The following is a 16,855-nucleotide window of genomic DNA, read 5'->3' on the forward strand; positions in this document are numbered from 1 at the left end:
TGACCCTATGAGATTGTAACTCTAGTCATAATCTATATGACGGACACGTTTTGGTTACACAGCATAATGAACATTGAAGCATGGATCTGGTGTAAATTAGTGTCATGCCACGCATGTAGTAGCTGGTCTCTCAGCCAAGTCGTGTGGGAATAGGCACCAGATCACCCTGATGACCCTGCACAGGAAAACGCGGCAGGGGAAGCTGGGCGGGGCGGGCATGTTGATTTAAGGGACATATGCAGTGGTGTGATAAAGTATCACTTTATTCGTACTGTGAGTTTTTTTTTTAAAATATAATTTGTGTTATTCTCAAGAAGCAGTCTTTTATTTCTTTTTACTCACTTTATCTTGTAATTATATTCGCACGGGGAATAAAGTTGTTTTTTTTTTAATTTACTTTATTTCATCAAGTGGTAGCACGAAAAAAAAAGTCACCTGGATCCACATTTATTTTTTAAGTAGATAATACAGTTACTTTAAAAATGTATCTGGATCCAGATGATTTTTTTTGGGGGGGGGGGCAACCACTTTACAAAATAAAATTGAGTAAATTCAACACTATTCTGTGCATATAGTAACTGAAATGCCTTGTTTTGCAGGCTACACTGAAGCCAAATGTGTGGAAAGGTATGAGAGCCAAAAAAAAAATCATACGATCATATGACATCATTGCACCTTGATTTAGTTCTTAGCATTTTTATGGCTAGTTCTGAATAGAAGTCAAGGGAAAATTGTGGCGAAGCTTTAGAGACAAAGAGGGTCAAATTTGGCCTGGGGACTATTAGTTTGACACCCGTGCTCTATGTTATGGAATGTATGCGACAAAACACCAATCAAATTAGGTCGCAACCAATTGTAGCGTATATATATTTTTTCAGGTTTGGCCAAGATCATGTCTGCCTATGTGGTAGTACAGTCCTCTCTTGAACTGAATTGTTTCTTACTAGTATAGAGCGAAAGGTGAAAAGCCAGTCAGAAATTACAGTTAAAAGTTATGACAACAAACGTTATCAGGATTTTGGAACAAAACCTATTCTGGTACAAACTGTGCATACAAACAGCACATAAATATGGTCTCTGGAAGAAAGGGAGCGTTAAAAAAAAGTATTAGAGATATGGAAGATGAGAACAGGGTGACTTTTTGTAGTACGTCCCCTCATTCATATGTAGGGAATAGTTTATTATTGTGGCAGTTTGGGTGATATTTTATCGCTGAACCCCATAGCTAAACGGAGGGAGAGGGATCGCACAGTCTTTGATGTGGTAGTGCGCTATGGTTGTTGTTTGGTCGCTGCTGCTGATTCGCAATTTTGTCCGAAGTCTCCGGGACAAAATGAAGTCAAGGCGGTCATGGTTCCTTAACCTTCCGGGAACATACATTGCAACCTGCTGTCATTTAGGCGCCAAGGTAAAGCTCAAATGACTTGCTGTGGTCAAGGATGTTTCCTTTATGCAGGTACCAATGCCGCTGTTGTTGTGCAGGGAGCCTTTGTACTCTCCCCGTATTGTTATGGCTCCATCGTGAGTGCTTAACACATGTTGAAATAACTTCCTTGAGACCTATGTAAGCAAATACCACTTAAAGTATTTGTATGGTCACGCATGAGAGTGCATGTGTAAGGAAGGGCACCACTTGCGTGCAGGACAGCGGTGCTTTGTTTGGTCAGCAAAATGTCAATCTGTCTTTGTGAGGTTATCCCATATGATCTCCCTAAATGCACATGGCTTGGTAGCCCATCTGGCTGGCAGTTGCGAACAACCCCCCTCCCCAAACACCCGCCGCCACCACTCACCCTGGTCTGGAGGTCTTGCCTTGCTACCTCCCACTGAGAGGATATGAAAAAGCAGACAAAGCTTTCCATTCTCTTCTTTTACTGTCAGATTTTTGGATCAGTGTAATCCTGAAATGGCAGTAACACGTGCACCGCGGTTTGGTTGCTCCCTAACAACTAACTTGTGGAGCAAACAATGTGACAAATCTTACTGGAAATGGACATTTGGATGAATTTTGTCAACACACACACACACACACACACACGGGGTAACAACTTCCCAGCTTCCCCTAAAACGTACACAAAAAGCTCAATCTGTCCACCGCGTCAACATGGCCTTGGGCTCCCTTAAACTCTTCAGCATCTGCAAATGAAAGATGCGCCTTGGAAAAGCACAAGCCTCTAAGAAGTGCACAACTAGCCTAGCGCAACGATACACACATCAGCTCTCTGGACAAGTTTGGCACCCGCACCAGTAACTGTGGGCCAAAATTCATGTTGCGTGCTAACTCACTCCCTCCACCCCCATCCCCTCGCGCTATCCCGCACTGCAATTATATGCATGCTCCCACCCAAACATGCAAGAATAGGCCTTCTCAGTCAACAGACAAAACGAGTCATTCTGTCCTCAAACCATGACATCATGACCATTTAACTCCGGCGAGAAATTCAAGCTTAATTTAACTTTTGTCGAGAGAGGGGGGAAAAAAGCGGTGTGTGTTAAAGTGGCAGAACGCGGCGGTGCCGCGAACAGACACTTCTACATTTCAAGGACAGTACTAAAAAGGCGATCTATTCTGTGTTACGTTGATATGAAAAATAGGGCTGCAGCTATGGAATATTTTGGAATTCGGCTATCCTATTGAGAATTCGATTGAATAATCAGGTTTTCACACCTGCAATTCCACTTAATAATGAGCAGCCAACTGGTTTTCATTTTTTACATATTCAACATTTCATACTTCAATATAAACTGTGCATGGCAGCACACTATTTCTAGAAACATGAGTAAAATATAAGAGAAATCTCTCCTCGTGGGCATAGATTTTGTTCTATGAGACGGAAGTGACTTCAGAACAATAGTTGCGGTTTTAAAAACAACACGAGTGAGGAAACCTGGCTTGTTAAAAAGTGATCGTTTGGAATGGCAACTGTCAGGCTGTCAGTGTGTAGAGTCATTGACGTCTACTTTCTTTGAAAGTAATCGAATGGCTCTCGCCAGTGCTTGTGCTTTCTAGCGCAGCTACCATTTGCTAGCACTCGCTAGCGTCGGAGATGCTGACAGATTCTGGCAACAGGTGCCGTACAATACCGTGTCAGTGTAATGAAGTCATTTTTTTAGCGCAGTTAATTAGCGATTGAACATTATTTCAGGGCGTCATTGTGTTGTTGAAGTTGGTAGCAACGGTTTGTGATGGCAAATGGCAGTCAAGTCAATAGGATGCGACACACTGGAGGGAACAACTTCAGAATAAGAGTATTGATGTTGGTATATTATTTGGTTAGATAACATTTATTTTGAAGTTAGCCTTCTTACAGCATTGAGGAGTGTTTCTGTCATTCATACTATAAACAATTGTTGCTGTGGTTAGCTTGACTACTACTCCTTGACAGTGTAGACGTCAAGAAGCAGGGGGAAAAAAAAGCCTTTCTAGAGGTCCCAAGCATGTTGGGGGCTCTGTTAAGATCCCACTGGCCGTGTTAAAAACTTCCCACGGACATAAGACCATTTGTGTTATCATAGAATGTCAGAAATTGTTGTCTTTTATAACTTCAGGACTCTGCAATTTCTGGAAGTTTCATGGTGTCATTGCAGGAGTGGCATCTATCAAACTGCTGACAGCTTTTGTGTCAAGCGCACCTCACTCTCTCAATCTGCCTCACAACAGAGCCCTCTCCTCTGTCCTTGCGGCTCTGGGAGGTGTCCTTAATAGTGGGTGAGCACTTGCGTGTTTATGCATGTATACATGATAGACGTGAACCAATGACAGGAGCCTGAGCCCAGCCCAGTCCTCGCAACAAAGAGGCGGGTGGGTTTCATTGCAGACCCTCTCACTCTCCTACACGCTCATAAATAACCATGCGGACTCTCTGCCCTGGCCAGGGGGAGAAAAGAGCCATTTAGGCAGCTCCTCTCCTCTCATGCCTTGTAACTGACCTTTTATAAGGGTCATTCCGTAGACCCCCCCCCCCCCCGCCCCCTACCTCATCCCAGAACCACCACCTCCCGACACACACACCTCTCGATCTCTCCTGGCTAACACCCACCTGGATCATCCGAACGTTAGAACTGTGGAGAGAAGCCACTTAGGAAGCTTGTGTCACTGTGGACGGGCCTTTAAGACCCAGAAGGCCGAAACCTTTCCAAGCTCTGTCCTGGAGCATGTGAGATGGCAGCAGGGGTCAGAGGTGAAGGTCACAATATGGGAGGAGGGGAATAAATCCTGTATCATGAACAACAATGGCTGCAATCCCCACTGACAATGATGCCATTGTGGGCTATTGGTTGCTTAGTGTGTCCTGGAGCTGTGCCTAATAGAGTTATAGGGCTGATGTGATGGCTGCGTAGCGAGGAGAGTAGTGTCCTTTTATACGAAGGAGGCAACTGCCTAAGAGCTTGAAAAGAGGTCTCAGCGTCTTGGTTTCTGCGTGAATGCCTGGTTAGTGTGTGTGAGTTTTGAATGTGTGTGACTGTGCATCAGTGAGGGGGCACCACATTTGACTCCTGTTTTTTAAGACGAACACCTTGATGTTTTGCGCGTTGGCACCCCACAACAATGTTATTATTTCAGGACATTTTGGGGGAATTGTCTCTTCTTTTTGGTGTAAACACTGCCATAGACCCATCCATCCATTTTCTTCCAATTATCCTCTGCAGGGTCACGGGAAGCCTGAGCCTGTCCCAGCTGACTTTGGGCAGAAGGCAGACTACACACCAATCACAGGGCGCATAGAGAGAAAGAGAATGATTCACACTCGCATTCAAACCGTCACCGAATGGCAAGTGGACAAACGGTGGCTGCACCAAAGTCTGTAAAGTGAACCACAACACAACCGGTGATGGTCCAAGCGATTACAAATGGTAATGCTGAGTCAGATGTCATCAATTGATATCACAGGCCACCGTGTGTTGTGTTGAATAATAAATAACATTTTGCTGAAACGTAACTCATGAAAATCAGGATTGTTTTTGTAGTCCAATAGAATAATTGAAAACAAAAACGACTGTAGTTAATACGGTTTGAAGAAAAATGACGAAGGCAGGAAAACCAATCACTGACGTCACACAGTTTCAGATTGGCGCACCTGACATAGTCCAGCTGTGTTGGGTTTGAAGCGGGACTTCTACACACTGCATGTTTCAGTTCCTCCCGCATACAGTATGTTTAAAAGTCTTAGGATGAGGACTAATTGAAGACCATTTCAAAATGCTGTCGGTTCATGTTTTTGTTCTTAGCCATTCTTGAGTATTTTGCTAAGCGTTTTGGATCATTATCCTGTCGGGAGAAACCCATCACCGGTGACGGAGAATTCACTTTTCACACTTTTTGCCACTCGGCAGGACATTTTTTTTTTTTCCAAAATGCCTAGATAGTCTTGAGAATTCATTGTACCATGCACGCGTTTAAAAATAATAATAAACAGGTTACCGAGTATTTCCATGTTTCACTGTCGTTTTTTCCGTTCTTTAGACCCTCTTGCTCTGAAGTGACAGTTCTAACCATGACATCAGTTTTCAGTGCAGTAAGTGCAGTGAATTCAGCGTCACTTTGGACTAGAAATTGTCCAAAAACTAAAACGTCACCTCTAACTCTAACTCAAGTGTAAAAAAGCACTACTTGAAAGACAAACTCATTCAACATCTCATGAATGTTTGCTCCTTGAGCTCTAAACGGTTCGTCCGTCATTTGGCCCTCCACTTAAAACAAGATGTGGCAAAGTCTTCTGGAGGAACAGTGGACCCTCGTACCACGACATAACTCAGACACCTCAATGTGGCGGTCTGCCGCGAGTTCCTCAGTTGTCACCCCGGAGGAACAAATTATGAGTGGCGGCTTTGACCACTGCATGCTCAACTAACACGCGGGACAGAAGTGGCATGATTTGACCAACAGAGTCAGACAGGCTGACACAGGAACGTTTGGAAAAATTGTAAATCACTTTTTTTTCTGATGCTCCCATTTGACATTCCCTTCACCAAACATTGGTTTTCTGTTTATTTATTTTTTCCTTACTCGTTGGCTTTTCTATGACCCCCTCAAAAGAACGAGCTATGTTTCCCAGGGACCAGCTATTTGAAGCTCATACTTTTGGTCATCTAAGGTTTTCAGCTCCATTCAGACACTGTCCCCACTTACATTTCCACAATGACAAGATCCCCGGGGCCAGACCATAGCCGTCCTACACTCTGCCCACAGTTGAGTTGCCTCTGGCAGCACTACTGCATGCTTTGTGTGCTGGTTCTGGCCACCAACCAGGGAAACCCCACAGTCTCTCCATGGTGAATGCCGAACACTCTGCCAAGACCATTATGCATCTCTTCAATGGCCGTGAATAGCGGCACACTACAGTGCGGCAGATTGTTAAGATGTGCAATTCACCCTGGGCTACGTTGTGAAACCATGACACATATACAAACACTGGTGAACTACACTAATCCCTGATATGGTTTCTCGGTGTTGTGTCTTTTAATGACGGACAACAAACAAAGCAAATCCTGATAAAAAATGTGCCCTACATCGAAAGCGACGGAAATATGAAAACAGTTGATGAATGATGTTCCTTGACACAGTTAGTGGGCTAAAGCTAAACAAGCATTACTCCCAAAAGCCAGGAGATTACTATCAAAATTTGGTGGCAGCAGGAAGCCTACCACGTGCACATTTAACACTCTTATGTGGGGATTAATGTTCATAATTTCCCGACAGCGTCAACAACACAATATCGAACCACGCAGAATCCAGTAGCTCGAAGGAACAAAAACAGACCATTTTCAAACGATCCTATAGCCATAGCTCATTCTGATTTCCTACTTTTGCGGTAGTAGACCTTCTCCTTCGGACTATTTCTTCGCTATTGTTAAACTCTTAGTTTCCAAGGTTCACTTGCATATTGCAGTTGTGGGTATCAAGATGAGTCACACCAGCCAGCGGGCAGCAGGCAGGCCTCTTGCGTTAATCTTACGATTAGCCCACACTGATCCCATCAGGACTGCCTAGATCTGTGGTGCAGAGCCTAAAGGTTTATCCCAAAAGTGATCTGTCGCTAACCCTAACCACAGCATGCACAAATGGGGCACGCGAGCAAATACAAGGCGCACCGAGAACATTTCCACTACTTTAAATGCCGTTTGTCAGCGTAACATATCTCGAGAGCTCATCGTGCCTGTCCTCACTTGACATATGTGGAGCACCGGCGCTGATGTGCGTCAAAGAGTGTGGCGGTAGTGTGATGTGGAAATGTGTCACACAGGTCAGACCAAGAAGTTAGGGGGGCAAGGAGTGTGCCCCTCTGACACTGGACGGTGGAGGTCACGGGATAGCTGCTAAGTGACATGCCGTGACAGGCTTTGAGTCTTCTCAAAGTGGGAATGGCACGGAAGGCACAAAAGCAAACACTAACACTTTGTATTTGTGCCCAAATGTTCACACAAACACACACACACACGCGCACGCGAGCACATTCGTCCAACATGCAGTACCACCTGCTGAATTTGGCTACTGACAAGCAGTACACCGTATGTCTCATAATATACAAACATGCCATTAGTCTAGCAATTTAACATGCGCACAACATATGAGTGGTAAAGATACTTTTGTGAACGATTAACGTGTGTTTGATTGAACCACCTGTGAAGATGTGAGTGAGAAACTCCATTATGTGTTTCTCTGAGACATTGACAGCGAATATTTTCCATTCAGGTCGGTTCGTTGAGAAAGTTCCATGGACACTGGACACAGGCAAGAATCGTCTTACTGATGGGAAGAAGGAATGCTGGAGGCAATTACCACCCTGACTCTGTGCCTTTGGGTCAAAAGGGGACCAGCCATAAACGCGCGGACACCAACAGAGACAGACCTCTGACCGTGCAGACCTTGTTTCACTCTCCCTGCAGTCACACATCAGCTGGGGGAAGAGGCCCTGGTTGTTTAAATTTACAGCACCGTGTCATTCTGTGTCATGAGAGAATGACAATGCTTGGGCATGAATATACGCACAGTACATTCATGCTAATATGCAGTTAAAATTCATTGTTTCTAGATACTCTTTTCATCTTACTGTAGACTCTGCCACTAATGTGTTCAGCTGAATGATCTCAGCGATAATTACAAGTGGTCCCACGCACACATGCGCAAACGTTGACAATTTTGCTGCTGAACGTGTTTGACAAGCTCAACAAGAATATAACACACACTCAAGGTACTTATGACACCATCACCACTGAGACAAAAGAGCTAAACAAAAATGCTTCCTGGATGCCCTCAAGAAAAGCTCAAACAATAACTCCTCTGTTATACTCATGTGTATAGCATGATGTGACCTTAATGTTACCCGTGTGTTTTGTCGTATTATTATTTTATGTCAAATGTTTTGTAAAGAGCTCTGTAACAGCTGCAGCTGGTGTGAGAGCGCTTTATAAATAATGATGTTTTGTATTGTCATGTACAGTATACAGCAATTTGAGGCAACTTGACAGCTCACATCAATAATTTCTTGTTTCTGAACGTTAAAACAAGAAATGTAAAAGGGATTATTTATATTTGACGGTTCTAATACGTGTATTACGTTTTTATCTTTCATTCATGCCATGCGGGCCATTTTCAGCTGTTACAGTGCAGCTTGAGAGGAGCTGAATGAAAAGGTCCGGATCGTACCATTCTGGCCTAGGGGTAAAATAAATTCTAAAACGACATAACCGTTTGTAAAATAAAATTATATTTGTCATAATGCAGTTGAAGGTTTTCGCCTAATTCTGACAACTATATACAATATAACAACGAGTGTTGCGTGTGGTTGTCAAGCATGCGCGTAAAATAACCCCCCTACCGTGAGAGAGGGTTGGACCAGTCCAAGATGATGTTAGAACTGCCCATTAAAGTCGCTCGACTTCCTCGACGAACTAAAGACGAGCTGAGTGCACTGTACTGGAAGAAGGTACAGCCTGACAATTGGCATCTTTATAAAGTCCGCAGACAGAATCTATTTGGACGTTGGTTGCTTTAATGAAACCAGATTATTTGCTGGGATTTTCTTTTCGTCAAATAAATTTTAGGACGTACAGGCTGATTTGAAATTGAAGTAGCCGAAATTCGGTTCCGTGACGAAGGAACAAAGGTGCATTTTTCAGCCTTTTGGGTTTCTTTTTTTTCCTTTATACTTCGAGACAACGACAGCAAACTGGACTACTCTTGTGAAACGGGAATGATTTATCCTCCCGAAGGTTTATTCTACATCGAGATGGATCCAGCACCACCAGGTAACACTAACTACTGCAGCCATTGTCTGTCTTTTGGGGTCTTAAAATCCTCTGTCAGCTCCCGTTCGCTTGCTTTTCAGCTTTAATGGTGTCGTGTGACAAGAATGTTCAGCTTGACATGTGCCAAATGTATGGAATTGTGAGTAAAATCTTTCAAATGGTCAGGTCGTGGGTGCTGCGCCTCCTCGGTGCTATTGCCCAGGCATGGATAGCGCAATTCGCTTGCCAATTACGTAATACCTCAGCGGACCAGGCGCAGTGGTTCGCCTCTTTTCCTTTGTCCCGGCACGTACGACTAAAATGACGACAAACACCGCCGTTGAGTATCGTCGAGCCCCCTTTAAAACGTGTGAGGACTTGGTGGACACCCATGACATGGCACGGGGAACATTTTGAAGGAAATATGGTGCGTCAACGGGCACCGCATGAAACGAGCGCTTTGTTCTCTTCGGCAGCCAGCCGTGCTTAATTAGTGCTAGCTCGCAAAGTAGGCTAGAGGCGAGCGGGCGAGACGACCCATCTCATGCCGTCATTGCCGTGGGGCGACTGGTGCCTTTTTTGTTTTTCATGCATATTTGTCTTTTTCCTTATTGTCTTGCACTGTGCTCGACGTTTTATTCTTTTTCTTTTGACAACTTGGAAAACTTGGTCACGAATGCTGCTGCGCCATAATTGTTGACGTGCATACTCAAGAGGGGTTGTGCTAAACACGACATTGGCCACCAATGCTACGACTTAATGATTCGGTATCTAAACGATCCATGACACGACCGTCCCAGAAGAATCAATTGACAATGGAGCAAAACCAGGTTTTACCGTCATGGATTGGAGTCTCCAGTTCAGGGTTAATGACTTGGCTCTGGCTCTGTTCTATGCTGCTGGCTGGTACGCGGCTTTGGAATCCACACAAATTTCTTGGCAGCCAACAGAAAAAGGGGAAGGTGTGCTGGTTTAATTTTACTGGGGCCAGCAGCTTTTGGTTTTTTAGCCTGCCAAATAACTGCTTCTGCTGCACCTGACTTTTGTTTATTTTAAGGTCAGAAAAAGAGCGAATGGTGGGTGAAACCCACGTTTTCTCCCTTCACAGGCAGCTCTTGTCGTCTGCCCAACTTCCCCATGAAAGGCACTTTTGTCCTATGTTGAAATATATCGCCCCTCACCTTCTCTTGATGCGGTTTGCCCTCGTTTTTCATCCTTAGGAAAACGCTCAAGACTTTTGGCCAACTCAGATGTTCTTTTCCTTCAAGCCTGTAGAAAAAAAAAAGGCTGCAGTTTATTACAACAAGATGGGTCATGAAGTTCAAAATATAATTTGGTTCTGATTCTCCACTTAAGTGCAATTGGTCAATAAATTAAGACTCAAACTGTAGAGAATTATGTAGTTACGGCAAGACTTCCACGATGACATCACGCTGTAACGAACTTGTCTCAGATTAGTCCGAAATACTAAATTGTAAGCCCCAACAATTATATTCATTGTGTTACAATGAGAAAATAGACTACTACCACCATTGTGGGCAACTGCCAAATAATACTCAAATTTCTGATAAGTCATAACGCAAGATCGTGCAACAACTACCCTTGGGTGTCAGTCATGATTTGGCATGTGACATCTTTTGGAAACATGCCCGGGCTTGTTCCTGACAAAGCCACCAGGCAAGGCTGTGACTCTTTCATGGGTAGGAGGTGTGGAGTGATCCGAGTTTATAATCTTTGAGACATTTATAAGTATGTATATGTATATCTGTTTTGTTTTTGACTGATAGCGCTCTTTCTAAGAATCATCCTCATCCTTGGTTTTCATTTCTGTCCCTTCCAGCGCTCCCTCCTAGGTCAACAAAGCCAATGTCTTCCGCCATGAACAATAACTGCCTTTCCCCGCAGTGCAACTCGCTACAGGATGCTGAATGGTACTGGGGAGATGTGACCAGGTAAAAAGAACAAGGGCGAATTTAAATACGTCCCCTTTGTACTGCTTGGTGATTCACTGTTTAAAGGTGTCGTCATGTTTAATCTGTTAACTGATTTTCCCTCAGGGATGAGGTGAACGAGAAGCTGCGTGACACACCTGACGGCTCCTTCCTGGTACGCGACGCCTCCACAAAGCTGCAGGGAGACTTTACGCTAACGTTAAGGTAAAATGAGTTCAGAAAACTGACGGAGGAGTGCGAAATGGTTTTGTTTGCTCTTTTACATGAAATGACGGCACAAATTGTGGTTCACAGGAAAGATGGCCATAATAAACTGATCAAGATTTACCACCGCGATGGGAAATATGGCTTCTCGGACCCGCTTACGTTCGCTTCGGTGGTGGAGCTTATTTGGCACTATCAGCACCATCCGTTAGTGGAGTACAACGCCACGCTGGACCTGATGCTCACACATCCAGTGTCGCGCTTCCAACAGGTTAGTAGAAACTGCTGCTGTGACTTCAGATTAGCAATGGTCAGCCGTCTCGCAGACAATTGGGAGGATCCTTTTTTTTATTTTATTTTATTTTTTAATGTCAGCATTTCTCTCCTATCTGTTTCAATCTTTTTTTTTTTTTTTACAAGCCCCTAATACAGTACTCGCTTTGTATTTCTTAACCGGTTGTTGTTGTATAACTACTTACAATTTGCTTTTTGCCAACTGCCTCTGACCAGTGACTGCACATAATTGTGTGATTGCTGTGTGTTTTGTAATTGCAATTTGCGACGACTGATTGCAGAGTTTTCAACAGATTTATCAAGTGATTACCTAACCTTTTATAAATCTGATTTGTTTTCACATCAGGCAAAGGAGAACAGCGTCGATGTCGCCGGAAGAAAGCTCAAACAGGTCCATTGTCAGTATCAAGAGAAATCTCAGGAGTTTGATCGTCTTTATGAAGCCTTCACAAAGACTTCGCAGGTAATAACGGAAGTTGAAATGACCTCTGGTGGTCTTCAACGCCCGAGCGAAGATCGATCAGTTTGACTGGCGTCCTCTAAATGGATTCATTCTCTGATGTCAGGAGATCCAGATGAAACAAACGGCAATCGAGGCGTTCAACGAGACCATGATGATCTTCGAGGAGCAGTGTCGTGAACAGGAGCGCTACGGGGAAGAATTTGAGAGGAACAATCCATCCGAGGGAGCCGACAAAGATCTTGAGAGGTGCGAACATGGGTGTTTTAAAATGAACCCTGGATGGCATAATAACTATTTGTTTGAAGATGTCATCATCTTGAAATGTTCTTCAGACCTTTCCTTCCTGTCTGTAGCTTTCTGATCAACTACGAGAAGCTGAAGTGCCGTCTGAACGACATTTATGACAGCAAGATTCATTTGGAGGAAGACTTGAGAAGCCAGGTGGAGGACTACAGAGAGACGGACAGAAAGATGAACAGTTTGCGGCCGGACCTAATCCAGCTGCGCAACATCAGAGACCAGTATCTCAAGTGAGTGCGCCGCGGTCGAACGGCGTTGTCATAAGTCCGGGAATCCCATGAACCAGATCGCTAATGTTGAATTGTCTTTGATTGGTTTTTCGACGCGCAGCTGGCTCAACCACAAAGGTGTACGACAGAAACGCATCAACGACTGGCTCGGGATACTGAAAGACAGCCTTGACGAGTACGTACGAACCCAAGTGTTGAAAGAAATTTGTTACCGTTGAACAATCTGTAGATGGGCTGCGGATTAAAACAAGGTTAACTTTTTTTGTTTGTTTGTTTTCTCAGTACATACGTGTTGAAAGGAGACGAGAAGAATTTACCACATCAGGACGAGGCGAGTTGGTTTGTCGGCGAACTAAGCAGGACGCAGGCCGAAGAGATGCTTCAGGGGAAAGATCCCGGAACCTTCTTAATCCGTGAGAGCAGCAAGCAAGGCTGCTACGCCTGCTCCGTCGTGTGAGTTTCTTCATCAAAAACTGGACAACGAATCAACTCGTGTTATTGAAGCGCGTCCACTCATTGATGTCTGGCTTTGTTTGTTTGGTTGTTTTCCCCCATTTTAGCGTGAACGAAGAAGTGAAGCACTGCATGATCTACAGCACGCCGCATGGTTACGGCTTTGCCGAGCCCTACGACGTCCACTGCTCACTGAAGGACCTCGTCCTGCACTACCGCTTGCACTCCTTAGTGCAACACAATGACGCCCTCGATGTGAGGCTGTCGCATCCAGTGCACGCCAAAGCGACGACCGCATTGCCTTCGCAGCACGCAGAGGAGCACAAACTCTTACAGACTCCCAAACAGACAGTGAGGCTCCCGCCGGCCGCTCCAGAGATGTAAAACACCCGAGATTCTATAAAGGACGTGTTTACCGTATCCTGCACAGAAACGACTGCATCGAGGTGCATTGTTGAAATGTTGCACTAAAGTGATTCCATCAGTTTTTGTGAATGTAATTTCACAGATTGAAGTGGGACCGGAACTTGAATGTCAGCTTCTATTATTTTAGGTTTTCGAGAGACTGTTAAATGTTTCTGAAAAAGAAATTGTACTTCATATATTGTTGTTCGTTTTGTTGGACGTTCTTTTTTTTTGGGGGGGGGGGGGATGTTGACGACCGCTCAGTTGCTCGCTGACAGCAGATGCCGCATCATGGTTTGACTTCTACAATCTGAGCTGACGTTTGCCGGAGATTTTTTTTTTCCCTTAAACGGACTCGGCTATGAAAAGCGATCAGTAGGTGACACAAGCATATTACATTACTACTACTTTAGTGCATTGGTGTGGAGAAAATGGTGCTGTACACAGGCTGTTTCTGTCATCATGGTTTGGTGGACCAAACCTTTTTCTGGGTAAATACCACTTGTGAATATGTGAAAAATTGTGGTGCATCTTGACAATTTGCCCCGTTCATAGAGTGGATATTATGTAGCATTAACATCCTATAGAAAACTATTGTAAAAGCATACTCAATGTTATACCCATTGACCAAAGCACTTGATGGAGAGCAAAAATACATGCCCCGTTTTGCCCAATCAGTGCATTTGGGCAAGCCAAGGGCAATTATCTACACCTGCTGATGTGCTGATGAAAACATAATCTGAAGTACTGTATGTTATATTCTGTTACTCAAAAGAAGTATAAGCTTTTTTGTATTCTATATTTTTTCTACAAACATGCCACAAAGACGAAAGCTTGAAGAAAGTGCAATCCAACAGTATTTCTATTGTTGCAATGTGTGACGGTGGTGTGAAGGTTTATGCTGTTACGAATGGTTGACATGCGCCACAAAAAAAAAAAAAATGCACTCTTTGGTGGTGTCGGTAAGATATGGCCTCCAATGTTCATTTTAAACAGTAAGCGGTCCGGAAGTATCCTGCCTCCATTACTTGAATTGTGGCATTGCTCGAGCGATGAATGTGTTTCATGACATGCAGCCTACATTACTAATGGCGCGAGGAATCTGTTTAACTTGGCACATTTTTTTTCTCTCCCAAGTTTGTGAACAACAGAAACTCTGTACTGAGAAATTAAAATGTATTTCTGAGGTTCCTGCTTGGGATGAGGCCGATTTGGCCTTATATAGTTAAAAAAAAAAAGAAGAAAAACTCCAGATGAGGATGGAGAAATGCCTTGGGTGAAGCTGAGCAATGTGAGATCCTGACCTTTTTCTTGCTGAAAGACAATAAACTGAGAAGGGTTTTGTCAACTTATACCATTTGCTCTTTTTCTTTTTAATTTCCCCAACAGTCAATTGATGAGAGAAGGCATGCTTGGCTAGATTCTATTTTACGTTAGAATATTTATAATCCATTCAAAACATCCCAATAGGTCATTAACATTTAGTTTGTGTGAAGTGTCAAGTGGGTTATCAAAGAAAGCAAACATGCACAATTATGAGTTTAAATGTAGGCTGAACAATAGTATTGATTTCTTTAAATAAATACACTGACCAAATTTGGACATGGGAGGTTTCGGCCCAGTGGCGGCAATTTCTATCTTTTGTAGCCATTGCATTCCAATGAGCTTTGTCCTGGCTTCAGCGGGCAAGGAAGCCACAGGACATAATGTGGACAGATGGAAGAGAAAGGAAGTGACAAAGACAATAGCAGGATGTGCTGTGGAACTCGTTGCCCTGCCCAGTACGTCCGGATTATCTCACTCAAAAAAAATCTGGATCATTTTGATCATGCTTTTATTTCATCTCAGGATAGAAGAAAAGATCAGTTTCCAAACATTAGAATATACTGGGAAGCCTTAATTTCGTTCGCAGGAGTTTATCACACACCACTGAGATGTAAGAAATATACAAAACATCTTCTAAAATGAAACAAAGTGCTATCAGCTCAGAAGCCCTTGTAGAAACACCGATATATAGAGACCACTGTTTAGGGCAATGTCCCCAGTTGACACCGGTGTGACCAAGATCAACATGTGACCTCTTTTAGCCTTCACATAAGGTCCACATTAGGCAGGGATTATAAAGGCGAAGAGGGCAAGGATGTACTCGAGGAGAGCCTCGCTTCCAAGCCATGGATTATTCACCCATACCTGTGTCAGCACAGAACTGAAAGGTCCCATGACGAGAACCACTCGGATGGGCCTTGTAAAAGAAAACAAGAGACCGCATATGTGGGTAAATAAGAGAAATTGATTTTTTTGAACTCATGTAAAGAATCATGTGCATTTACTACTTTAAGGGAGGTTACATTGGGCCCTTGAACATTTCCTGCAACCTGAAATATTCCCCCAGTCTGGCTACTTCCCAGAGTAACTTGCCTACACAGCAGTTAAACTAACACAACTTCATCTCTTTTTCCTTCCCCAAACTCCCTCCCTCTCTCGGCGTAAAAAGCCAGCCCCAACGCCCTTTTCCTCTCAAAAATAATACACACATACTCCAACTCCATTTCCTTCGTCCTTCATTTTCATTCCCATTTTCATGTGTCAGCACACACACACACACACACGCGCGCACACACGCGCACACGCGCACACACACACACACACACACGCGCGCACACACGCGCACTCGCTCGTGCACTGAAGTTCTCAATTTAAACAAGTCCGAAGTGAGGGAGGCAGTTGGACGAATTAGTTGTGTTGTCACATTTTGAATGTGGGGGGAACCTTAGGTGACTTAGTAGAGGCTTTCAGGAAAAAAAAAAAAAAGCTTCAGGCATTCAGCGCGGCCACGTCCAATCACGTCACTCCTCCTCTCTGTCTCCGTCCGATTCCTCCGCGTTCAGGCCAGACTCTCAGCCAATGGTAAGACGAGTACGTGAAGCGTGTCATCCAATCCGGAGCCAGTTGCTATGTCAAAGGAAGAATCGATAAAGCGGATAGTGAGATTTTTTTTTTACCTCCTCGTTTTATTAGCTCACGAGAGATCTCATAGGCTGAGATCTCGAAGCTTTGTTGCTTACCTGTCCAAGCATCGAGTAAACTAAAAAAAACACTGAACACACGCTTTACATTATTCTGAATCTACTCCTACAACAGAACATGACATAATTAAGACACTTCACACTGTCTGTTTGGCACTAGGTTGTATGCTCCGTGTTGAGGACGAACAAGTGATCTTTAAAAACAATCCCTCTTCTCTTTAGCTATATTATGCAAGGTTGCAAATGATTTAAATTCTAACACATTTTTCATTGAAAAGAAAACAAGCAAGTGCTCAAAAG

General features: G+C 43.8%; 1 protein-coding gene across 1 annotated transcript; it reads left to right on the plus strand.

Annotated features, from left to right (window-relative positions):
* Positions 1-8,897: 8,897 nt before the first annotated feature.
* Positions 8,898-14,881, plus strand: LOC147194494 (phosphatidylinositol 3-kinase regulatory subunit gamma-like). Its single transcript, XM_086128283.1, has 10 exons — positions 8,898-9,249; positions 11,069-11,180; positions 11,286-11,384; positions 11,475-11,655; positions 12,025-12,141; positions 12,245-12,387; positions 12,495-12,671; positions 12,772-12,846; positions 12,954-13,124; positions 13,232-14,881. Exons 1-10 carry the CDS (start codon positions 9,195-9,197, stop codon positions 13,506-13,508), a joined length of 1,407 nt encoding a protein of 468 aa, XP_085984409.1. The 5' UTR covers positions 8,898-9,194; the 3' UTR covers positions 13,509-14,881.
* The last annotated feature ends 1,974 nt before the right edge of the window (positions 14,882-16,855 follow it).

The sequence above is a fragment of the Hippocampus guttulatus genome, chromosome 14 (assembly GCF_054856545.1).
Source record: "Hippocampus guttulatus isolate MCC_2025c chromosome 14, RoL_Hgut_1.0, whole genome shotgun sequence".
Taxonomy (NCBI): domain Eukaryota; kingdom Metazoa; phylum Chordata; class Actinopteri; order Syngnathiformes; family Syngnathidae; genus Hippocampus; species Hippocampus guttulatus.

Coding starts and splice junctions, on each gene's coding strand:
- LOC147194494 (XM_086128283.1), top strand. CDS start 9,195: ATGATTTATCCTCCCGAAGGTTTATTCTACATCGAGATGGATCCAGCA. Junction 12,142..12,244: donor CCTTCACAAAGACTTCGCAG/GTAATAACGGAA, acceptor CTCTGATGTCAG/GAGATCCAGATGAAACAAAC. Junction 12,388..12,494: donor GCCGACAAAGATCTTGAGAG/GTGCGAACATGG, acceptor TCCTGTCTGTAG/CTTTCTGATCAACTACGAGA.